General features: G+C 44.8%; 1 protein-coding gene across 5 annotated transcripts in view; it reads right to left on the minus strand.

Annotated features, from left to right (window-relative positions):
* Window positions 1-25,894, minus strand: part of LOC146498526 (protein NLRC3-like) — a 75,524-nt gene that overhangs the window by 49,595 nt on the left and 35 nt on the right. The window contains exons 1-5 of one of the 5 annotated variants that reach the window (XM_085139987.1): window positions 25,580-25,790; window positions 21,946-23,000; window positions 21,655-21,707; window positions 17,044-17,328; window positions 14,196-15,996 (exon numbers count right to left, since the gene is read on the minus strand). In XM_085139987.1, coding sequence (XP_084996113.1) covers window positions 14,196-15,996; window positions 17,044-17,328; window positions 21,655-21,703 — 2,135 coding nt within the window. In that variant the 5' untranslated portion in view covers window positions 21,704-21,707; window positions 21,946-23,000; window positions 25,580-25,790. Of the gene's footprint in view, window positions 1-14,195; window positions 15,997-17,043; window positions 21,272-21,370; window positions 21,708-21,945; window position 25,894 lie in introns of those variants that run through there. The other 4 variants (XM_085139989.1, XM_085139988.1, XM_085139986.1 and 1 more) reach the window with 4 other exon arrangements.

Raw genomic sequence — 25,894 nt, forward strand, 5'->3', positions numbered from 1 at the left:
ATCCGCACTGCGTTTCTCTATGGGAGATTTGTACAGGGACCTCCAGCTGCCCCTCAGAGATGACCCCGGAGCCAACACACCCGACCACCTCGACTCCAGAACACCAGCCAACAATCCCCTTTTCAGCACCTTTACAGCCACCTCATATATAGCCTTCTTAGAGATCTTTGACAGGTCACCCAGAACAGGTGTTCGGAAGGAAAGAAGAGAGCCTCCCTCCTCATCCTGCTCCCCAACTGGAGCACAAACAGACAGCGAAGGAAAGTCAGCTGAACTTGGTTGACCACCTGCAGAGCGAGTCCCCAGCGCAGCCCTTATGAGTCCAGGAAGACCACCCATGACTTCTTCCACCAGCTTCTCCAGAAAGCGCAGAGACCTGATCCCAGTCTCCCGAGCCAGCTTGGCAGCCGTTTTCCACTGCCCTGCCGTCCTCAGGCCCACCAGCTTGGTAAGACCAGCATTGACGAGGAACCTCTGCACACTAGCATCCTGTTTGGCACCAAGGGATTGTAAAAACGAGGCTCCTCACCAACATCACCATAAAATTGAGAACAGTCTCTCTATACTTTAAAAACAGTCTTCCAAGCAGTCAAAACAGACTGATAAATAACAGAGGTCTGTGAAAGGTCCATGCCAGCTAGGTCTATAAGAAACAGGTGCTTGTCATAGTTAAGGTCCTTTATTCTGTGAAGCAGCGTAGATGCAGTCTTGAACCAGGGTGGTTGTTGTCTTTGATAAAGATAACGCTGTGCTGTCTGAAGACGGAGCGCTGCGATACGGCTGCGAAGGTCAATCAAACTCTGACCCCCCTCTGACACAGGTAGAGACAGCACAGCAGACCTGATCCAATGAAACCCTCCTCCAAAGAAATTAACCAGTCTTTGTTGTATCTCCTTGATAAGAGAGGCTGGAGGTTCAACAACAGTGGCACGGTGCCAGAGTACAGAAGCGGCCAGGTTGTTAACAACCAGAGTCCTTCCCCTGTAAGACAACTGTGGCAGGACCCAAGTCCATCGAGACAACCGGGCAGCAATTTTTTCAACAACACCCTCCCAGTTCTTCCCCTGAAAAGCATCAGTTCCCAAAAACACTCCCAAAGGCTTTAGTCCCTCCCTGTTCCACTGTAACTCTGCCGGTAACACTGGCTCCTCTTCATCAACCCACCCTCCCAAAATGAAACCTTCACACTTTGACCAGTTAACCTTCGCGGAGGATGCTCGCCCATATAAGTCCAGTGTCTATCTGAGTGTGGTAATATCACATTGACTGGTTATAAAGACCGAATCAGCATAAGCTGACAATTTTACTGGACTTCCTGCTTCTTCAAAGGTAAAACCTGAGAGTCCCTGTCTAAGATGGTGTAAAAGGGGTTCAATGGCCAGCGTATACAACATACCAGAAAGAGGGCATCCCTGCCTGATGCCCCTCTGAGCTGGAACAGGCCGACTTAACCCTCCCCCACCTTTAACATGACAGCAGCGTTTGAATACAAAAATTTGATCCAAGAAATGAAAATGTTCCCAAACCCAAAAGCTTCTAAAGTTTTAAACAAATAGTGGTGATCAACTCTATCAAAGGCCTTTTCTTCATCCAGAGAGAAAAAAAAAACACATCCAAGTCCCTGAGCTTGGCCAGATCAATAATGTCTCGAATTAAAAACAAGTTGTCCATAATAGTTCTTTCAGGGACACAGTATGCTTGATCCACATCAACAATCATGTCAATACAGGTCTTCAACCTGTTAGAAAGACATTTTGCAAGAATCTTGTAGTCTGCACAAGGCAAAGAGACAGGCCTCCAATGTTGGAGCAGGCCCAGGTCCCCTTTCTTTGGCAGTAAACTCAAAACTGCCCTCGTGCAACTTGTTGGCAAGATCCCAGTGGTCATACAGTATGTGAAAACCTCATGAATGTCCTCTCCTAGCAGCAACCAGAATTCCTGGTAAAATTCCGCAGGAAGACCATCAGCTCCTGATGACCGACCACCGTTGAGTTGATGAACCGCTGAAGACATCTCCTCAAAGGAAATAGCAGACTCCAACACAGCCGATTCAGCCTCATCCAGCTGTGGCAGCCCCACCAGCATCCTCGTCACACATTCAGGGTCACACGGGTCAGCACTACAGAGGCTGGCATGAAAGTCAATGGCGAGCTTCCTCATTTCCACTGAGTCAGATGTCACCTTCCCATTTGGAAGCCTTAGGTGCAACATTTGGTGTGACTCTCGAACCCTTTTCTCCAGCTTAAAAAAGAACCTTGTCGGGGCATCTATTTCCTTAATAGTAGAAATCCGAGTCCTAATAAGAGCACCCTTTGCTCTTTCGTGAAGAAACTTGCCCAAAGCCTTCCTCCTACTGTCCCAGGTACTATTTGTATTATCTGTCCCACTTATAATCTCAGTTTCTAGCCTCTGGAGCTCTCGTTCTAAGTCCTCAAAGCAGTCCTTAACAGTGGCCGTTGCATGTGATGTGTATTGTTGACAAAAAAGCTTAATCTGTGCTTTCCCCACCTCCCACCATTGAGCCAAAATGCAAAGGTCCGTCTTCCTTAGTTTCCAGTGACACCAGAAGTCAGAAAAAGCTCGACAGAACTCTTTGTCATGAATCAGCTGCACGTTAAAGCGCCAGTGTGAACAGATGTTAGAGTGCATCAATAAGGAAATATCTGCAGTCACTAAGTGATGATCAGAAAACCAACAGGTGAAATCTCTGCTTTAACCAGTCTATTATTATACATCTGGTTGATATATAATCTATCAAGCCTAGCTGCCTTCACATTGCTCTCAGAAACTTTTACATATGTATACTGTCTGGTTGTGGGATGGAGCTTTCTCCACACATCAGTCAAATCATTCTGAAGAACGATTGTAGACAAAAGTGAGCCTGAAGGTGGGTGAGGCTCTCCTGTGTTTCTGTCAACCGAAGGGTCGGTCGTGCAATTCCAGTCCCCTCCCACCACTATTATTGAACCACTATTAATTTTGATAACTCATCATTAATTTTACCAAATAATCGCACACAACCTGCAGCTGAGTTATGGGCGTATACATTCATAACCAAAAGATATTCCCTTGATGGTTGCTTTCACTACCTGTGCCCTTCTCTGCTCTGTCTCACAGACAGAAACATGTGACAGTTGAAGGTGTCTAGAAAATAAAATTGCTACACCCGCACTGAGGTTAGTACCATGACTTAAAAAAGCCTGCCCACTCCAACTCATTCCCCATTCTGTCTCATTATCTATAGTGCTATGTGTTTCCTGCAAAAGGAACACATCAGTGTTTTTGTTCTTGCTAAGCTCCACTAAGACTGCACGCCTTTCCCTATCCCTACCCCCATTAATGTTAAGTGTACCTACTCTCAAGCTTGCCATATAAGACAGAGAGAAGAGGAGGAGAAAAAGAGAAAAGACAGTGAGACACTTCCAGAAAGACACCCGTAGTGCTCCAAACATTTTACTATGCCTTTAAAGAAGTTTTTCCTCATTTTTCCTTCCTCAACTTAGTCAGGATCTTTTTAAGACGGAATCTTTTCTGTTTGCTCAATTGTTCATAACCAACAGCTCTTCTTATTTTCAGAACAGATTTTATAAAAAGATCAACATCTGGAAAAAATTCAGTGACTTCCACAGACTGCATGCCAAATGTCTCATCCAAAAAGCGGTTTATATCATCTAAGGAATACGACTGCTGATGGTCTTCTTGTGAAACAATATCAGGGCATTGTGACAGGGAATCATCTTCCAACAAGTCGTATTCCTCATTTTCCGCGCTCAAAGAACCTGAAATTACATTCACAACACCCACCTCACTTGCCGTTGCTTTGGTCTGTCCAATGTCCTGATTTTCCTCCACACTTTCCATGTCCTGCATGTCATCACATCCATCCTCCACCTCATTGGTCCCCTGTACTATCCCCTGTTCTTCTAGCGCAGCCTGTGGAGCACTGGCTGCGACCTCCATTCTGTCACCCTGCGCCGCTAGCGGCTCGCCGATGACAGCACTGCTTGTAGACGGCTGCTCATCCGCACCGCTACGGCCCGGCTGTTCTCCCGTACCGGTGTTGTGAACACTGGCATCTACAGCGCGCTCCTGCTCACTTGCCCCACTAGCATGAGCCCCTTGTTCACGGCGCATCTCCTGCTCTTTGTGAGGGCAGGATGAGCGTTTATGGCCAACATCACCACACTCAAAGCACTTCATGCTACCTGCACTGGCGTAAACAGTATATAAGCCGTTTTCATATCGTACTTTAAACGACACTTCCAGTGTCTGCGAAGGATCGTTCAGGCACATGAAGGCCTGCCTTCTCAGTGACTGAACGTGATGAACAGAGAGGGAGAGAGAGGGAGAGAGGAGCAGAGAGAGAGAGAGGAGCAGAGACTTTTGACTTTTCACATAACTTTATTTACACCGAATTAAAACAAAACAAAACAAAAACAAAAAAACCAACACAAAAATGCTACCACATAATCACAACATTCATTGTACACTAACCATTAACTAAGGTACCCAGCACACACACTTAAAAGTTAAGCACAAGTGTCCCATCTGCTCCTACTGAACACAAAACCCATCCAATCCCCCACATAGTTTCAAAGGAGTCCAGACTATTAGTCAGAGAGTAAAAAGCATGCTCTACTCTCAGACAGGATGCCAACAGGCCCTTTAGACTTTGCACAACATCAGTCCAATCCTGACCTAGCATCTGGTTCTTCCTAGTCTTCCATATCGCCAGCTTAGCTGTGCCAAACAAAAAATTAATCAGAACCAAGGTCTGTCTTTTCTGCACTGAATACTTCGGGCCAAAGACAAACAAAGGTATAGAGAAAGTCTCCCCTAAAGATTCCACCCACTCCTGCAACAAAGAAAATAAGAACACTAGCCGCGGACAACAGACCACTAAGTGCTCCAGCGTCTCCCTTTCTGAACAAAAAGGACAACCCTCCCCAGTGCTTGGGTCCAGGTGGGCTCTGTGTCTGTTCGTGGCTATTGCTCCATGTAAAATCCTCCACTGGAGGTCAGCCATCAGTTTTTCAACAGGAGGCTTATACAGGACCCTCCACCTGCCTTTAGGGGTAGAACCTGAAGCAAAAAACTCCATTTTGACTCCCTGATTCCAACCAGAGAGCGGAAATTCAGCACCTTAACACAGCATAAATAAAGCTGCTTCTTGCCACAAGAGCTGAAACTATCCAGCACTGGTGTCCCCAGGGAGAGAATCATGCCACTCCCCTCAGGTTGCTCCTCAAAGGCAGGACTGACCATCAATGAAGGGAAAACATATTCGCTGTCATCAGCCCATTGATCAGCTAGGACACGATCTCCAGCAAAGTCTCTCAGTGATGGCGACAGAGATTGCCAAACTTCCTCCATAATTCTCTCCAGCACTCTGTAGGACTTAATGCCTGTGACACCACCAAGTGCACCCATAGACCTCCTTGTAAGATGACCCAGTTTGACAACGCCAGCCTCCACAAACTTGGTCCTTATTGTAGCAGAAGAAAATACAGTGCTGGGAAAAAGTCATTAAAAAACAGCGGCTCCTCAAAAAGCCACATCCCAGGTCTGGGGTACATGCGACCTTCAGCGCCCGCCAGGCGTTAACCACCGAGCTGCAAAATGGCACAAGTCCAGACAGATCCACTTGATCCAACTTCAGAAGAAAGAGGTGTTTATCCAATCCAAGCCGGCCCGCTCTCCTAAGCAGCAACTGAGCAGAAGTCATCCAGCTGTGACCACAGCCATACAGCAGCCTCTGTGCCGTCTGTAGTCCAAAGGTTGCTGTTCTGGAAAAAACATCTATTAGGCCTTGTCCCCCCTCCGCCACAGGAAGATACAGGCCCGCCGCACGAAGCCAATGCTGTCCCGACCAGACAAACTTCACCAGAAGCCCCTGCACCTCTTCCAGAAGACCGGGTGGTGGCACTAAAACAAGCAATCTGTGCCATAAAGATGAGGCAACTAGATTGTTAGCTACTAGAACTCTACCCCTGTAGTACAGGTACGGGAGCAACCGGTTCCATTTAGACAGCTTAGCCTCCACCTTTTCCCGCACTCCCTCCCAGTTCTGTTTCACAAAGTCATCACTCCCCAAGTAAACCCCAAGAGTTTTAATGCCCCTTCGACCCCAGCGAAGGTTCCCAGGAAGCTTGGGAATACACGACAAGTTCCACTGCCCCACCAAACAGGCCTCACTCTTACCCCAATCAACCCTAGCTGAGGAAGCGTTTCCATACAAAACCAGACATTCCTGCAATTCCTGCACATCCTTTTGATCCGTAATAAAACCATTAACATCATCACCATATGCCGACACAACGACAGGAGGGCTCTGAACCATATCTGGCAAAGAGAAACCCTTCAACTTGCTTCTCAGTCTACAGAGAAAAGGCTCAATAGCAATGCTATAAAGCTGTCCAGAGATAGGGCAACCTTGTCTAATCCCTCTCCGAACCGGCACAGGACAACTCAACCCTCCTCCCACCTTCACAACACAGCAAGCATCGCTATACAACAGCTTCACCCAAGTCAGAAACCCCCGCCCAACACCAAAGGTCTTCAAGGTGGAAAAAAGAAAATCATGGTCCACACGGTCAAAAGCCTTCTCCTGATCAATAGAAACAATGCCAATTTTAGCATTGTACACTTTACAAATATCAAACACATCTCTCATTAAAAATAAGTTATCAATCATAGACCTATCCGGAATACAGTAAGATTGATCTACACCAATCAGCAGTGACCATTTTCAGTCTGTTCGATAAAACCTTGGAGAGAATCTTGTAGTCTGCACATAAAAGGGCCACTGGTCTCCAGTTTTTAAGAAGGGTTAAATCTCCCTTCTTTGGTATGAGAGAGATAACTGCACGCCTGCAGGAACCTGGAAGTATCCCTTCTAGAAAACATTCATTAAACACGTCCAGCAGGTCCCGACCCAGAAGACTCCAGAAGTGCTTAAAAAAGTCTGATGGTAAACCATCTATTCCTGGAGCTTTGCCTGAAGCCATCTGAGACACCGCCGCAGACAGCTCATCCAAGGTCATATCCCTGTTCAAAACATCCCGATCCCCTGGGCTCAGCTGAGGAAGCCCCTGCAGAAGGTCCGAAGCAGAGTCCACATCACAGCTATCCACACTAAACAAGTCCGTGTAAAAGGCCACTGCATGCCTTCTCATCTCAGCCGGATCCGTGGTCATCTTTCCATCCGAAAGCTGAAGACACATCATTTGCTTTCTGTGAACCACAGATTTCCCCAAATTAAAGAAAAAAGTGGTTGGAACGTCCATGTCCTGGAGCCTGGTGAAACGTGCCCGAACCTAAGCTCCTTTAGCTCTCTCATGTAAAAAATGGTTAAGCTCTTGCCTTTTAGAATGAAGACAGTCATTATCCTGCTGACCTAACTGTGAACCAGAGACATTCTCCACACGTGTTATCTCTTTTTCAAGGTCCTGCACAGTTCTCATGATATTAGCTGTCAAAAGAAAACTATATTGCTGACAAAACACACGAATTTGGGCCTTTCCTACCTCCCACCATTGAGTAAGGGAATCAAAATCACCCTTCCTTGATCTCCAGTAATCCCCAAAAAAACTAAAAGTGTCACAGAATAGCCGATCATGCAATAATTTTATATTAAACCGCCAAAAAGATTTGGATTTGCTGGTGGTAGATAGAAACAGCTCCAGTAAAACTAAGTGATGATCTGTAAAAGCAACAGGAAAACACTGACCGTTAATAATTCGAGCAGTGAACGAAACAGATACATAACACCTGTCTAATCTCGCTGCACTAATCCTGCCATCAGTCACTTTCACCCAGGTATACTGCCTGGATGAGGGATGCTTCATCCGCCACGCATCAACCAAAGTAATGTTCCGTAGGACATCTGATAAAGCAGAAGATGACTGAAGATGCGGCTCCGCCCCAGTCCTGTCCAAAGTAAAGTCAAGACAACAATTCCAGTCCCCACCCAACACAATACAGTCCCCTTGAGCAGCACCACTTAATTTGTCTTTTAATGTTTTAAACAAAATCTCACGCTCAGACCCTAAGTTGGTGCATAGACATTAACAAAAGTAAAAGTAAAACCTTCAATTTCAGCCTTCACCAAAAGGACTCTGCCCTTTACCATCTCTATGCTAAAAGAAATATTCGCATTTAGAGAAGGAGAAAATAAAATAGCAACTCCTGCGCTAAAATTTGTCCCATGGCTAAGAAACTTCTGTCCTCCCCACCTTAGACCCCAGTCTATTTTATTTAAACTATCAGTATGTGTTTCTTGGAGAAAGACTATATCTAATCTCTTCTGTTTGATCACCTCAGCTAATAAGGCTCTTTTATTTGCATCCCTGCACCCATTCACACTCAAGGAGGCCACCCTCAACCCCTGCACATAAGAGGAAATCATCAAGGGAGCAAACAGAAAAACCCAGCAGAGATGAAACACCCAGTGTTGTATGATCATGACGTCGTAGCGTAAAAACTTCAGTGTCTCTATCGATTCAGACGCTTCAGCTGTTTCCTCAGACCAGTAGCATGTTTCTTCAGACGATAACGCTTCTTACCATCCAGTAAGTCCAATCCCAAAACTTTCTGAAGAGTCATAGCTGACCGAATGAATTTCTCAACATCAGGGAAATATTCCCTAAAATTCACCTTTTTACCAAAGGTGTCATCCAGAAAAGCAATAATTTCCTCCAAAGAACACAAATCTGCATTTTGAGAGACACTGTCTGCTACAGAAACATTATCAGAGTCAGAATCACACTCCATGTCATTCGTGTCGTTACCATAACAACCAGCAGGCGTCCTGCTCTGCTGCTCCTCCACCCCTCCTTCCCCCGAGGCAACAACACACTCTACACCCAAGTCAGAGTTCCCCATTTCATCCCCATTCTGTGACGTACTGACCGCAGGTCCAGCCTCCACCCTCTCTTTCGGCGTGGTTGTAGTTATGCAATCACTCACTCCACACCAAAGCCGTAGCGTCCGCGGGAGAAACGCCGACCTCACCTCGCACCGAAGGCGCAGCGTCATCTGTAGATAGGGCAGTGTCACCACCAGCTGGAGGCACAGCTCCAGCCGGGTCAACAGCGGCTTCGCCCCGCATTACAGACACAGCCTCAGCCGGGACAAGAGCAGCTTCGTCCTGCACTAGAGGCACAGCCTCAGCCGGGGCAACAGCGGTCTCACCCCACGCTGGGGTGCCCGCTAACCCCCTCCCCACTATCAGCCACAGCGCTTCAGTTCTTGCTCCAAAGCCGCATTGGGAATAAACGGAGGCACCCCCGACACAGTGATCCGAGTGGAGGGCACTGCGAGGGGTGAAACCTGCATAAATTCATCATTCAAATACAGGCCAATCTCTATAAGCTGATTGACAAACCCCTGCTCTTTCAAGAATGTGACAACCGCTTTATTCATACGTGAAGCATACAAAATGTTTCCATGCCCCACCCGCTCACCTACAGCCAACAACACCTGCTCAACAGTGGTGATCGGCTGCGGCACCACCCTGACTCCATGCTTCAAAGACAGGGACAGCGTCCCACTGGACGCCGTCCCTGTCAAACTGAAATACAAACTACACAATCACAAACAGCTATGAAACAATCATACAATAAACACAGCAAGAAAACGAGGGGAAAAACATTCAGTGAAAAAACCACACACTCTCACTCACACACACCAAACTCACAACCATCAAACTCCCAGCATGCAGTGCAAGAGAGAGAGAGAGAGCGAGAAGGAGGGAGAGAGAGGAGCAGAGAGGGAGAGAGGAAAAGAGAGAAAGAGAGAGGAACAGAGAGAGAGAGAGAGAGGAACAGAGAGGGAGAGAGAGAGAGGAACAGAGAGAAAGAGAGAGAGAGGAACAGAGAGGGGAGAGAGAGGAACAGAGAGAGAGAGAGAGAGAGGAACAGAGAGGGAGAGAGAGGAACAGAGAGAGAGGGAGAGAGAGAGGAACAGAGAGAAAGAGAGAGAGAGAGGAACAGAGAGGGAAAGAGAGGAAAAGAGAGAGAGAGAGGAACAGAGAGGGAGAGAGAGGAACAGAGAGAAAGAGAGAGAGAGGAACAGAAAGAGAGAGAGGAGCAGAGAGAGAGAGAGGAACAGAGAGAGAGGGAGAGGAACAGAGAGAGAGAGAGAGGGAGAGAGGAACAGAGAGGGAGAGAGGAACAGAGAGAGAGGGGGAGAGGAACAGAGAGGGAGAGAGGAACAGAGAGAGAGAGAGGAACAGAGAGAGAAAGAGAGGAACAGAGAGAGAGGGAGAGAGGGAGAGAGGAACAGAGAGAGAGGGAGAGGAACAGAGAGAGAGAGGGAGGGAGAGAGGAACAGAGAGAGAGAAAGAGGAACAGAGAGAGAGAGAGAGGAACAGAGAGAGAGAGAGAGGAACAGAGAGAGAGAGAGAGGGAGAGAGGAACAGAGAGAGAGGGAGAGGAACAGAGAGAGAGAGGGAGGGAGAGAGGAACAGAGAGAGAGAAAGAGGAACAGAGAGAGAGAGAGAGGAACAGAGAGAGAGAGAGAGAGGGAGAGAGGAACAGAGAGAGAGAAAGAGGAACAGAGAGAGAGAGAGAGGAACAGAGAGAGAGAAAGTGGAACAGAGAGAGAGAGAGAGAGGAACAGAGAGGGAGAGAGGAACAGAGAGAGAGAGAGGAACAGAGAGAGGGAGAGGAACAGAGAGAAAGAGAGAGAGGGAGAGAGGAACAGAGAGGGAGAGAGGAAGAGAGAGAAAGAAAGAGAGGGAGAGAGGAACAGAGAGAGAGAAAGAGGAACAGAGAGAGAGAGAGAGAGGGAGAGAGGAACAGAGAGAGAGAAAGAGGAACAGAGAGAGAGAGAGAGGAACAGAGAGAGAGAGAGAGAGGGAGAGAGGAACAGAGAGAGAGAAAGAGGAACAGAGAGAGAGATAGAGGAACAGAGAGAGAGGGAGAGGAACAGAGAGAGAGAGAGAGGGAGAGAGGAACAGAGAGAGAGGGAGAGGAACAGAGAGAGAGAGGGAGAGAGGAACAGAGAGAGAGAGAGAGGAACAGAGAGAGAGAGAGAGAGGGAGAGAGGAACAGAGAGAGAGAAAGAGGAACAGAGAGAGAGAAAGAGGAACAGAGAGAGAGAAAGTGGAACAGAGAGAGAGAGAGAGAGAGGAACAGAGAGGGAGAGAGGAACAGAGAGAGAGAGAGGAACAGAGAGAGAGAGAGGAACAGAGAGAAAGAGAGAGAGGGAGAGAGGAACAGAGAGGGAGAGAGGAAGAGAGAGAAAGAGAGAGAGGGAGAGAGGAACAGAGAGAGAGAAAGAGGAACAGAGAGAGAGAGAGAGAGGGAGAGAGGAACAGAGAGAGAGAAAGAGGAACAGAGAGAGAGAGAGAGGAACAGAGAGAGAGGGAGAGGAACAGAGAGAGAGAGAGAGAGGGAGAGAGGAGCAGAGAGAGAGAGAGAGAGAGGGAGAGAGGAACAGAGAGGGAGGGAGAGGAACAGAGAGAGAGAGAGAGGAACAGAGAGAGAGAGAGGAGCAGAGAAAGAGAGAGGAGCAGAGAGAGAGAGGAACAGAGAGAGAGGGAGAGGACCAGAGAGAGAGAGAGGGAGAAAGGAACAGAGGGGGAGAGAGGAACAGAGAGAGAGAGAGGAAGAGAGAGAGAGGAACAGAGAGGGAGAGAGGAACAGAGAGAGGGGTAGAAGAACAGAGAGAGAGAGAGAGAGAGGGAGAGAGGAACAGAGAGAAAGAGAGAGGAACAGAGAGAGAGAGAGGGAGAGAGGAACAGAGAAAGAGAGAGGAACAGAGAGAGAGAGAGAGAGAGAGGGAGAGAGGAACAGAGAGAGAGAGAGAGGAACAGAGAGGGAGAGAGGAACACAGAGAGAGGGAGAGGAACAGAGAGAGAGAGAGAGGGAGAGAGGAACAGAGAGAAAGAGAGAGGAACAGAGAGGGAGAGAGGAACAGAGAGAGAGGGAGAGGAACAGAGAGAGAGAGAGGAACAGAGAGACAGGAACAGAGAGGGGGAGAGAGGAACAGAGAGAAAGAGAGAGGAACAGAGAGAGAGAGAGAGAGGGAGAGAGGAACAGAGAAAGAGAGAGGAACAGAGAGAGAGAGAGAGAGAGAGGGAGAGAGGAACAGAGAGAGAGAGAGAGGAACAGAGAGGGAGAGAGGAACACAGAGAGAGGGAGAGGAACAGAGAGAGAGAGAGAGGGAGAGAGGAACAGAGAGAAAGAGAGAGGAACAGAGAGGGAGAGAGGAACAGAGAGAGAGGGAGAGGAACAGAGAGAGAGAGAGGAACAGAGAGACAGGAACAGAGAGGGGGAGAGAGGAACAGAGAGGGAGAGAGGAACAGAGAGAGAGAGAGGAACAGAGAGGGGGAGAGAGGAACAGAGAGGGAGAGAGGAACAGAGAGGGAGAGAGAGGAACAGAGAGGGAGAGAGGAACAGAGAGGGAGAGAGGAACAGAGAGAGGGGTAGAAGAACAGAGAGAGAGAGAGAGAGAGAGGGAGAGAGGAACAGAGAGAAAGAGAGAGGAACAGAGAGAGAGAGAGAGAGGGAGAGAGGAACAGAGAAAGAGAGAGGAACAGAGAGAGAGAGAGAGAGAGAGGGAGAGAGGAACAGAGAGAGAGAGAGAGGAACAGAGAGGGAGAGAGGAACACAGAGAGAGGGAGAGGAACAGAGAGAGAGAGAGAGGGAGAGAGGAACAGAGAGAAAGAGAGAGGAACAGAGAGAGAGAGAGGAACAGAGAGAGAGGGAGAGGAACAGAGAGAGAGAGAGGAACAGAGAGAGAGGAACAGAGAGGGGGAGAGAGGAACAGAGAGGGAGAGAGGAACAGAGAGAGAGAGAGGAACAGAGAGGGAGAGAGGAACAGAGAGAGAGGGAGGAACAGAGAGGGAGAGAGGAACAGAGAGAGAGGGAGAGGAACAGAGAGAGAGAGAGGAACAGAGAGAGAGGAACAGAGAGGGGGAGAGAGGAACAGAGAGGGAGAGAGGAACAGAGAGAGAGAGAGGAACAGAGAGGGGGAGAGAGGAACAGAGAGGGAGAGAGGAACAGAGAGGGAGAGAGGAACAGAGAGAGAGAGAGAGGGAGAGAGGAACAGAGAGAAAGAGAGAGGAACAGAGAGAGAGAGAGAGAGGAACAGAGAGGGAGAGAGGAACAGAGAGAGGGAGAGGGGAACAGAGAGAGAGAGAGGAACAGAGAGAGAGAGGAACAGAGAGGTGGAGAGAGAGGAACAGAGAGAGATAGAGGAACAGAGAGAGAGAGAGAGGAACAGAGAGAGAGAGAGGAACAGAGAGAGAGAGAGGAACAGAGAGGGGGAGAGAGAGGAACAGAGAGAGAGAGAGGAACAGAGAGAGAGAGAGAGGAACATAGAGGGGGAGAGAGGAACAGAGAGAGAGAGAGGAACAGAGAGAGAGAGAGGAACAGAGAGCGGAGAGAGAGGAACAGAGAGAGAGAGAGGAACAGAGAGAGAGATTGAGAATGAGGACAGAACAGAGATGATCAAGAGCAGGTGAGACACAAATGTTAGTCAAATGATTGTTTGCCAAATCTCATCAGAACATGTATCTAGTACCTAGTGTAACTTTTTAGATACCATTTGTTACTTTTCAAATTCTATATCTATTAAGTTATGCAGGCTTATGAAGGCTAAATAATTATATAAACCTTTCTGGATCTAATTTAAAGACTTTTTTGTCTCGGTCCTGGTCTCGTCTCGACTTGGTCTCGGTCTTGTCTTGGTCTAGGTTTAGGCGGTCTTGACTACAAGTCTACCATGTCGTTCTGGCCACACCGAGGTAACAGATTTATTTTTGAAAAAAAGAGAGACATTGGGCATTGCAACAAAGGTGAGACACAAACCAGACCTTAAAATAAGAACATCTGAAAAAGATGTAGGTGCAGTCTGGTAGCTCAAGTATTTGCTTTAAAAAACAGAGCTAAACTCCAGGTTGTTGGAGACAAGTGAACGACTTGAGGATGATAAACCTGTCAGAGGGGCTGAAGGCTCAGAGCTCATGTTCTTATAGGCTGGATCTGGATTGTGCTTTGATTAGAGTTAAAGACAAAAATATTTCAGAAATGCTGAAATGTCCTGCTGGAGTGAAATATTTAAAGTATCATATGTGACTAAGTGACTATTTTTAATTTTTTCTTAAAAGGCAGTGTTCTTTGAACTGAGCACCTCTTATTTATTTCCCATGATTTTAAGAATGAAGAGATGAGTTCATGTTTACTCACAGAGCTTTGTTGGAGGCTTTGACCACTGGCAGCAGCCTCAGAAGAGCCTCCTCTGAAGCAGAGTATTTCTGCAGGTCAAACACATCCAGATCTTTTTCTGATGACAGTAAGATGAAGACCAGAGCTGACCACTGAGCAGGGGACAGTTTATCTGTGGAGAGACTTCCTGATCTCAGGGACTGTTGGATCTCCTCCACGAGAGAACGATCATTCAGTTCATTCAGACAATAGAACAGATTGATGCTTTTCTCTGCAGACAGATTCTTACTGAGCTTCTTCTTGATATACTTGACTGTTTCCTGATTGGTCTGTGAGCTACTTCCTGTCTGTGTCAGCAGACCTCGTAGGAGAGTCTGATTGGTCTGCAGTGAAAGACCCAGGAGGAAGCGGAGGAACAAGTCCAGGTGTCCATTTGGACTCTGTAAGGCCTTCTTCACAGCACTCTGGTGGAGAGATCTTAAACTCTTTTTCTTTTTAAATAGTTTAGTCCAATTGGAGGTTGTTTGTTGTTCTTCCAGCAGATTGAGTCCAGAGTTGATGAAGGTCAGATGGACATGAAGAGCAGCCAGAAACTCCTGAACACTCAGATGGATGAAGCAGAACACCTTGTCCTGGTACAGTCCGCTCTCCTCTTTAAAGATCTGTGTGAACACTCCTGAGTACATTGAGGCTTCTCTGATATCGATGCCACACTCTGTCAGGTCTGATTCATAGAAGATCAGGTTTCCTTTCTGCAGCTGATCAAAAGCCAGTTTTCCCAGAGACTCCATCATCTTCCTGCTCTCCGGACTCCAGTGTGAATCTGTCTCAGCTCCTCCATCATACTTGACCCTCTTCACTTTGGCCTGAACCACCAGGAAGTGGATGTACATCTCAGTCAGGGTCTTGGGCAGCTCTCCTCCCTCTCTGGTTTCCAGCACATCCTCCAGAACTGTAGCAGTGATCCAGCAGAAGACTGGGATGTGACACATGATGTGAAGGCTTCGTGATGTCTTCATGTGGGAGATGATCCTGCTGGCCTGCTCCTCATCTTTGAATCTCTTCTTGAAGTACTCCTCCTTCTGTGGGTCAGTGAACCCTCTGACCTCTGTCACCCTGTGAACATACTCAGGGGGGATCTGGTCTGCTGCTGCAGGTCGTGTGGTTATCCAGATGTGAGCATAGGGAAGAAGCTTCCCCGTGATAAGGCTTGTGAGAAGTACATCAACTGTGGTGGGCATCGTAATATCAGTCACACTCTTAGGGTTGTGGAAGTCCAGAGGAAGTCGACACTCATCCAGACCATCAAAGATGAACACAACCTGGAATTCTTCAAAGCTGCAGATTCCTGCTTCTTTGGTTTTAGTAAAGAAGTGATGAACAAGTCCCACCAAGCTGAACTTTTCCTCTTTCAGCACATTCAGCTTTCTGAAAGTGAATGGGAATATGAACTGGATGTCCTGGTTGGCTTTGTCTTCAGCCCAGTCCAGGGTGTATTTCTGTGATAAGACTGTTTTCCCAATGCCAGCCACTCCCTTTGTCAGCACTGTTCTGATCAGGTCCTGTCTTTCGGGTGTGTCTTTAAAGATGTCTTCTTGTCTGATTGTTGTTTCTGGTCTGTCTGTGTTCCTGGATGCTGTTTCAATCTGTCTGACCTCATGTTCATCATTGACCTCTGCAGTCCCTCCCTTTGTGATGTAGAGCTCTGTGTAGATCTGATTCAGAAAGGTTTGGTTTCCTGCTTTAGCGATGCCCTCAAACACACACTGGAACTTCTTCTTCAGTGCAGATTTGAGTTTAGGCTGATAGTTCTGAAGAGCCTCTGAATTGAAAACAGGAGATAAGATGATTGGTCACTTGCGGATTATATAGTGTGAAGAACTTCATGTATTTGCCTCTTGATAACTTTTATTTAGGTAGCAGTATGCAAATGTAGTAGTTTGCATCTACTTTACAATTATGGACACATAATATGACAACGTGGTCTTTGCAATTCATTGATAAATGTATTGCAATCTTCTTCAAGAGAGACTTAAGTTTAGGCTGACACTTCTGAAAAGCATCTGAATCAAATAAAGGAAAAAAAGAAGGAAAAATACAAATCTGGTTTGAAGGAGCTATCTGACGTACTTTGCCCTTTGTTGAGCCTATCATACGTTTTAGTTTTTAATATACTTATTCTACCAGAAATTCATCAAAAAAAGGCGCTACAGGAATTCCTAAATGTAATTCCTGAAAACAGCCACATTAAATGCTTTGAACCTACACATCTGTATTGCTTTGCAGCTTTTCATATGTACCTGATGCCAACATGTGCAGGCTAAACAGGTTTGTGCTCTCTGTGCCACTTCTCCAAACTTTGTAACCAAAAATAACAACATTGAAGTGTCATAATGTACCCCACTGCTATGTTATTTAAAGAAGCATCAGAGAGATTCAGTAATTGACATTTAATTCTTGTCGTAAATTACAATGGCGAAAGACAATGTAAACCCTTTCTGGCCACACAAAACATGTGCTTTACTTTATTATATATATAAATGTGGCATTTTTTTCATTAAACATTTAAGTCAAATGACTGATGCTTTTCTTTTTTAAGGCAATCAGTTTGCATGGTTTTTAAAAGTAAAGAACACTTCTGTTTAATTAAATACAGCTCACATTAGATCTAAGTAGTTTCACGGGTTTATGATGATCATCAAAATTCCTCCATGTACTTCAGAAAATATATTTGCAGGCATTTAACAAATCCAAACATTCACCGTAGAATGACGTTCTTGCCCTCTCCTTTTTCTGAGGTTTCACTTTCACATCTCAACAAACTGCAAGGTGACCATTTTTATTCATGGTATATGATACATGACCTCACCTTGTTGAGCAGATGTATCAGAGTATAAACGTAGCTGAGAGAAAAGAGAAGGATCTTTGATCTGAAGATGTTTGATTGTTATCTTGCAGGCTTTGTCTCCTTTTTTCCTCACTGTGTCGATGAAGCTGCGTGCCTTATCTGCTCTGACTGGGTTCCCTTCCAGTATCGATTCTTTCTCCAACTCATTTAAGACAGTGTCACATACGAGGGCCTCAAGGAGCTGTGTGAGGATTTCTGTTGTTACCCTCCAGACAAAGGCTGACCGCACCTTGGCAAGCTCCTCCTCTACAGGAAGAAGAAAGAGACATAAACATGCCTCTCAGTCAAAATCATGTGAAAAATACAGTGTAACCCCGACTTACGAATACCCCATGTCACGAAAAATTCACGAAGGCAATGAACGGCAATATTTCTGCCCGTGGTACGGCAAAATGCCCGTGTATTGAAATCTGCTGGCTCTGATTGGCTGAGCCTACAATGCCCACAATGCCTTCCGAATCATGTGACAACCCCTTGGCTTCCGTACTCGTGCTTTGCTGTTCCACTTGAACGACGTATTGTTGTTCTAGTTAGCAATCAGCCTATAGCCTATCGTTCAGCATCGCCTCACTCAAAAGGCGCGATGGGTGCTTCGACTTACAAAAGACCCTCGGGAACGGATTAATTTCGTAAGTCGGGGTTCCACTGTATTCTAACTTCGTTGAATTAACACTTCTTCATCTCATCAACAAATACTGAACTTTAGGGTGTGTGGGGTTAAAATGATGCCAGCTTAAAATGAAACTGAAGAAAAAGTTGAAACTGAAAAAAAATATTGTAACCGATACACAGATGATCTGTATTGCTATACAGACGGGCAGGTATACAGGTATACTATGAAGAAATATACATATATAAAGATGAAGCACTGTGAGGTAAACAGATCTACAGAGTGCTATGAAAATATCTACAGTAGTGGAAGCGTAGCTCTCTGAAAGGACTACAACAGTGTACACACTATAACAGAGACTACACCATGTCAGTGTCCGAAAACTACAGCAGTAACCAATGTGGTGAATGTTGATAATGATTATGGTCACTGGGAGGAGGAGTGCAGAAGGGTTAGGTGAGTGTGGATGGAAAGGCTCAGCGGGGACTGAGTTCAGTAGGATGACAGCTGTGGGGGAGGAGCTCTTCCTGAACCTGCTGGTTTTAGTCTGAAGGCTCCTGTAGCGCCTCCTGGAGGAGAGGAGCTGGAAGAGTTTATTGGCAGGATGAGAGGAGTCCCTGAGAATGATGCATACTCGGCTTCTTGTGGACATCCTCAATGGCAGGAAGTGGAGTCCCTGTGATGTGTTGGGCGGTTTTCACCACCCGCTGCAGTGCCTTGTGGTCAGCAACAGAGCAGTTCCCACACCAGACTGTGACACAGTTGGTCAGGATGCTCTCTATCACACAGCGGTAGAAGTTACCCAGTATGTCATTAGACAGGTGATTCTTCTTCAGTGTCCCCAACAAAAAGAGGATCTGATTGGCCTTCTTGACCAGGCTGGAGGTGTTAGTCGACCAGGACAGATCCTCAGAGTTCTGGATCGCCAAGAACTTGAAGCTAGAGACCCGTTCAACAGCTGTGCCATTTATGGGTGTCTGTCTTCTCTCTACTGAAGTCCACAATGAGCTCTTTGGTTTTGCTGGTACTCAGGAGCAGGTTATTGTCAGCACCACACAGATAGGTGCTTTACCTGTAGCAGACTCATCGTTATCTCTGATGAGACAGTCACCGTGGTGTCATCTGCAGACTTGATGATGGAGTTGGATCCATACCGAGGTCTGCAGTCATAGAAGAACGGGCTCAGCACACAGCCTGTGGAGTGCCAGTGTTGAGTGTGATGGTGGTAAAGCTGTTATGGCCTGACCTAACATGCTGGGGTCTGTTGGTCAGAAAGTCCATGATCCAGATACAGATGGAGTTGCTGAGTCCAAGATCCACACGTTTGGTGATCAGCTTGGAGGGAAGAACTCTACTGAATGCTGAGCTGAAGTCAACTAACAGCATTTTTGCATAAGTATTCTTGTTGCCCAGGTGTGAGAGTACACAGTGAAGAGCTGTGGATACAGCATCCTCTGTACTCCATTGTTTCGATTGACAAATTGGTGAGGGTCCAGTGTGGGGGGCAAGCATGTCTTGAGGTGCATGTCCTGTAATGCGTCAGGGCCAGCAGCTTTTTGAGCGTTGTGTGATGGAGAACTTTGCTTTGTGTAATGTTATAAATAGTTGGATAATCATCAGAGTCTCTGGACTTTTACTTAGAGATATTATATTCAGTCCTGTAGAAAGTTATATATTTAAAAATATATTATCCTCTGGTTCCTGGTTCCTGGTTACTCTGGTATAAATGACTCTGAATCACTTCATGGTAAATAACACACTATTGGCAAAAAAGAAAAACTGTGAAAGAATTCCAGATCACAAGTCTGTAGTTTGACATACAAGTGACGACCTTTGACCTTCATCAGATTTTATTTAATTGTGTCAGAGAAACTCAAACGTGCTCTTCATGCAGCTGAGTACATCAAGTGTTTAAAACAGAAGCTGTGCAGGTCTGAGATCAGCAGCTCTCTGAAACACCAAGCTGAGGTCCTGTTAATGCTGATATATTGTGACACAGTTACATTTCAATTCAATTCAATTTTATTTATACAGCGCCAAATCACAACAACAGTCGCCTGAAGGTGCTTTATATTGTACAGTAGATCGTACAATAATAGATACAGAGAAAACCCAACATTCATATGATACATGGGTGATTAATCCTTTTGACTTTGTTTTTATCAATAAACCAGCTGCAGCTTTCACTACAGCATGTGTGGTACTTTAACTTTTGCACTGTTTTCATCAGTTCATTTTGCAGTTAACATGTGAACATGTTGGATGATCTGTCTGCTGTCACTGGGTGGTACTGAGGTCTGAATCTGAGGACGGCTCCTGTAATCACAAAGAGAACAGAACCATCACAAACTCAAATATAAAGTTTATCTCTCAAATCTGAAATAGAGCTGATTCTTCTGTCCTCACACACTCAGGATCTGAAGTTCTTCTCTTACATTTCTTTAGTTCTTCAGCTCTGCTGACATATGCTGCTGTTTATTTTTTAAAGCCGTATATACCAACAGATTTTCCAATATAATGTTAACCTTTGACTTGTTGGTGCTTTGTGAATGTGAATCTCCATACATGAGCAGATGGAGCAGGTTTCAGTCCTGGTGCAGTCTGCTGCTGCGCCGTGGTCACCAACATACAGAGGTATTATAACAACTATTAATGCTTTTAATTAATGCTTTTTTCCCTCTCAAAGGATGTAAGCTGTACTGCACATGTAACTTTGTGAACAATACCTCAATAAGAATGATTCAGACTGTTTTATTTAACCTGAATATTTGAAACAAACTTAGTAAAAACAATACACAGAGTCAGTGTTAAAAATGTAATCCGTGGAAAAATGAAACATATATTTTAACTTAAGCTGCCAAGCAGAAGTATTTGGTTTGAGTACATAAATATTAGGCTTTGCTATTTAATCCGTAATTAATGATTAATGAGGGGTTACTAAAGTGCAAGCCTCTTTTAAAATATGTGTTAATATCCTTACGGATGTGGCAAAAGAGTGAAAACATGCTGCTGTTTGCACATATTTAATAATCAGCTCTGCACAGGAGCAGAGTGCAGCCTGTTGCTCTTACAGTGTAATACTCATAATAAAAGTACAGTAACGGTGGTTAGTTACTGACTGAGCAGCCCGGTGCGTTTCTGTTAATTTCGTTCACCTGCACAGGTTAGCTTAACAAATTTTACAAAACAAGTTTTCCCGACAGCCGAGTGCTCATCGTAGCTAGCTAGCTAAGGACGTTAGCTACAGATTAGCTTACAAACACCTTTAACTTACCAAAAATATTGTGGCGGCTCTCAGGTCCTTCTGTCAGGCAGATACTGAAGAAAACTTGAGTCTGTCAGTTTGAAACATTCGGTAAACGCTGGACCTCCTCTCAGCGTCCCCGCTCTATGTGCCGTTCAGAGATACGCAAGTTTCTTCATGACTGCGGCTGCTGCAGATATTAGGTCGTCCATGATTTCTACAGTCACTGGTCAGCAATATAATGTGCACAAACATATGTGGCTCATATATGTGGCTCTGAAGCCCCGCCCCTCAAGCGCACCCTCAGATGCCAAAGCAGTGCCAGCTAATTGAAACTGAAAAAATAACTGTACGTGGGAAAAAACGATGTAAGTGTGAAAACATGGTAGTGAGTGCGTTTTTTATTAAAATTTCTATATTTATGTTTTTTTCACTATCATTTTTTCACTTTCAATACATTTGTTTCAGTTTCATTTTAAGGTGGCATCGTTTTAACCTCATATGTGGGTTCGAAGTCCAAAAAAGTCCAGTTGTTTCTCTGCCAAACTCCTTAGACTGGAAGTTCTCATGTTATAAAAAAGTCCCAAAGAAAGATTAAGGCAAAGATTAGGACAGGTTACAACTCGTGAATTTTATGTACTTATCACAGTTACAAAAAAGAATCTGCCTGAAGTCTATACATCCATACATCTCATCATACAAAGCACTGATCTCCTACCTGCTGATGGAGCTGCTTTGACTGGCTGTTCTTCAGGTTCTTCCATCATCTTTCTATAAAAACACGAGAAGATGATTTCACCAAAAGAAACTGAACACAGTCTGGGTGTCACATCATATGAATTTGTGCCATGGTTTAGTGTACGGGCCACACACTAAAACTGATCTGTGTGAAAGAACACATCGATGGCATGTCAATGCAGTGATAACCTCATGATATTTGGGGAATAGAGGTTTTTACTTTTTCAGATATTTGTTCAGTATAATGATTAAATAATCTGACAACACAAACCTAAAATACGAAACGCACTGAGGGAAATGAAGTGAAAGATCTTCGTTTTAACTGACAGGTTTCACTGACACTCAGAGACCTGCAACAACATGTAAACATATCACTGTAACACTCAAAACTGCAATCATATGAAATCATAAGTGAAGGATTGTGATGATGTTGTGTTATGGAGTGTCTGTTGAGTCCAACCTCTAAGAATTACGAGTCTGGACTTTAATGATAGAACAAAATTCAGACATCAAAGTTTCTCACATTACACAATCAGATGAACAGACATGAAGGGATATTTGTGGTTTTATGCACAGAGTCAGAGGTGTTCCTCATGATGTTTGGTGATGAAACAGTCTCATCGAGGTTTCCATCACCAAACTAGAGAAACTAGTAACTGCATGCAGCAGAGTTTAGCACAGCTGATCTCTGTGATGCATCAACAGGAATAACATGTTGTTAAACAGGACTGTATAAAGACTCAGAGTCTGACTCACACCTGAACAATGAGGCTGTGCAGCATCGTCCTGTCACACCTGCCCTGCAGCTAAACCACTCGTATCAGTTTGAGCCCAAACAGTAACACGGTCACATGACCGACGAGGCCAACGCGCCCAGGCGAAAGTCTTCCTCGTGGAACTAACTTGTTCCTGTTATCAGATTTGTGAGCAGCAGCTGAAACTACCACACTGAATAAATGTTCTTCAAACTGTTTGATTCCAGCCAATCAATAATCTATAATCATGAGGATTTGTCTTCAAACACAAGAGCTGAACGTGTGGTTACATTGTAACCTTGGTTCTCTGAGTAAGAGACACTCTCTCTCCCTCTGTTACATATGGAACAGAGGGAGAGAGAGTGTCGGTGTGATGGAGAACATCAGGTCCAAACATCACAGAAACAAACAAACTGTTAAAGGAGGAAACAAAGCAAACTTACAGTTTCTTCACACACCAACAACAAGCTCCACTGTCCCACTCTGATCCTGTCTCCTCCTCTTTTATTCTTGCTCTGAGCTCTTTTTGGGTGTGTGTTTCTGTCTCCACCCATAGGAATGCATTGATACACTGTTGATAACGACACGAGAGCAGACGTGTTACAGAAAACAGAAAAATAACCTAAACAGCTAAATAACATAAAAGTAAACAGAATATTTATTAATATGTTTAATTGATCTTTAAAAACTTTTCTGCTCCTCAAATCCTTTGTTCAAGTTCAATCTAAGAAGCTTGGAAAGAAAAGCGTCTTCTTTAAGTTTCTCAAAGAAGTCCACGATCTGTAGGCTCCTGAAAATTCATTTTGTTGTTTTTTTGAGCAGAAACACCAGAGTGTAGAGCAGGAAAACTATCCCAGCAGGACGTCTCTGTTGGGGAAATATCCCAGTTATTCCCCTGAGCCAGGTTAGTGAACTGAATCAGAGCTTTTCATCGATCCTACAGGTGCTAACATACAAACACAATCAGCAGCTTCTCTCATATGGAGAACACACATCTGCAGCAAATCCTGTGTTTTATGTTGATGGTCATGTGACCAACATCTTGTGTTGAGTCTTTGAAGATGAGGAGTCAAACACAGACAGTGGATACAGCAGGACTGTTTATTCAGGGCTTTAATACGACTGAACTGATGCTTCACATCCTGTTTAGAGACGATCGACCAACACAGGCTCAGTCCTCACTCATCACACGGACTTCAGTCACACTGGGATCAACAGAGGAGACTGTTCACCATCACAGTTCAGCAACAATAATCAGAGCTTTTCTCTGCCTGTCTTGGTGAGGATCACATGTTCTGGGACACTGACACACAAAATATCTTCTGCTTTAACTCGTCTCTCTTTTTAGTTTGGTTATCGTGTTTTTTACTCTTTATTCATGTCAGTGTCAAATATGAGAACAAACTGTTTTGTGCAGGAGCCAAACCAACACCAAGCTGACCAAGAGAACCTATAACACCACCGGAATTTATTATCCAGACTTTACTGACAGATTTATGTGCAAGTAAAGCTGTTTTTTAATGACGTTCACTGCTTTCAGCCAAGGAAGCATTCGTTCTTGGAAGTTCACCAAACGAGTAAATCCAGTTCAGCAGAGTTCCAGTTTGTAGCACAGCTGATCTCTGTGACGCATCAACAGTAACAACAGTAGGGGTGGGCGATAGAAACCATATACGGTAGAAAAGCTTCCTCCACTTCTGTAACATTGATTCATTAATGTTGAATTCTCTCGCAGCTGCTCTGTTCCCATGTTGTTGCAGTATATTAATGACTAACCTCGTATTGTGGATGAATGATCTCAGTTGTTCTCCTGACTGAAGTTTGGCCCGTGTATAGCATCCTGCTATGCGATTGCATTTGTCCCTGACCACCAGAATCCCTCACGTTAACTTTTATCGAGTGGGAAAAAAGTTGGCGTTCATCCTCCAGCTTCACTGTGCTAATGTTATGCTAACATAGCTGTGTCGCTAGCAATCATGTAGCACAACATTATATACCAGCTAGCCAAACTTCAGTAACCCTACAAACGCCACTGCTGTTTAGTTTTCTGTCTTCATTTATGTTGGAAGTGACAGCAGAGCTGTACGTTTGAATTAGTTCCAAAAAATCTCTCAGAACATGGTATGAAATGTTTAGGTGGAAACTAGCGAGCTAACTTCCTGCTAACTTCTAACTCCGTTAAATGTAATAAATTCTGTTTTCATGGATGTTAAACTTAATTGTTACACCTGGTAAAGCAGCAACGCTGATGATTTAATTAAAGGTGAAAGAATTCAGACCGTTTTTAACTCTCAGTGTTCGTTTGACTTTGGGACCTGAAGCAGACGGAGTTTTGGACCCAGATTACTCTGACAATCCATCAAGCAGTGCTGCTTACCAAAGTTGTACTAAAACATTTTTTACCAGATTTATGCCAAAATCGATTCGAGGTCAGTAAGCACAACCAGAATTCATACATAAGGCACGCTCTCGATTTTTGAGAAAATTAAAGGATTTTAAGTGTGGAAAATACGTTATACAGAAGAAAATAATATATCGTGATATATATCGTTACTGCACATGCTTCAAATTATATGGATTTGAGGCCATATTGCCCATCCCTAAACAACAGGTTATTAAACACAGCTGTATGAACACTAACATATCAGTTTGATCAACAGATGGATTCAGATCATACATCAGGTTTACTTCATGTAAAACAAACGTCTCACTCTATGAGCTCCATCAGTCTGTGTAACTCCTCATTATCATTTCTGAGCAAAGTTTACCTGCACACTTCCTCATGTCTGACAGTGTCACAGTGTGTGTGTGTGCCAACATTAACCAGCTTATCATCAGCTCCTTGTGCTTCATGAATAACTCAGACTGAGAGTAAAAATGAACTGCCTACAGAGCACAGAGTGAGGGTGAAGCCTCTGCTCTGGTCCATCAAGCAGGATTCACATAGTAACATGTTTTTCCTTTGAACACTTCATTGTGTTTAACTTGAAACAGATTAAAAAGTGTTCGATTGTGCACTTCACACAGTCCTGAGTCACAGAGGTTTAAATGTGTTTGATTCTGAGAGGCTTTACTCCTGCATTAACATCAAGTATATGTAGGATTTAACATCCTTAAATATTGATGGTGTGTGTGAGAGTCTGTATTTACTTCTGATTATCTCTGTTTGCAGTGACCCTGAACTGAGCTGGAGCAGCTTCATGTTGTTTTGACGTCACTCAGTAAAACCTGAATGTCGGCTTCTGAAGAACAAACTGGTTTCATCTGTTTCCAGTTAAAGGGGCGATCATTGTTCCACCAGTGATGTTGGATCCAAAGCTTCATTCAGATCATTTTAAACTGTTTATCAAAGACAAATGTTTGAGTGCAGAGTTACTGACTGACAACCAGAGTGGATTCAGCCAATAATCAAATCATCTCATCTGTCTCACTTCCTGATCTGCTCATGAAGTTGTTAAAGGAGGA

This window comes from Neolamprologus multifasciatus, chromosome 18 (assembly GCF_963576455.1).
Source record: "Neolamprologus multifasciatus chromosome 18, fNeoMul1.2, whole genome shotgun sequence".
In the NCBI taxonomy this organism is placed as follows: domain Eukaryota; kingdom Metazoa; phylum Chordata; class Actinopteri; order Cichliformes; family Cichlidae; genus Neolamprologus; species Neolamprologus multifasciatus.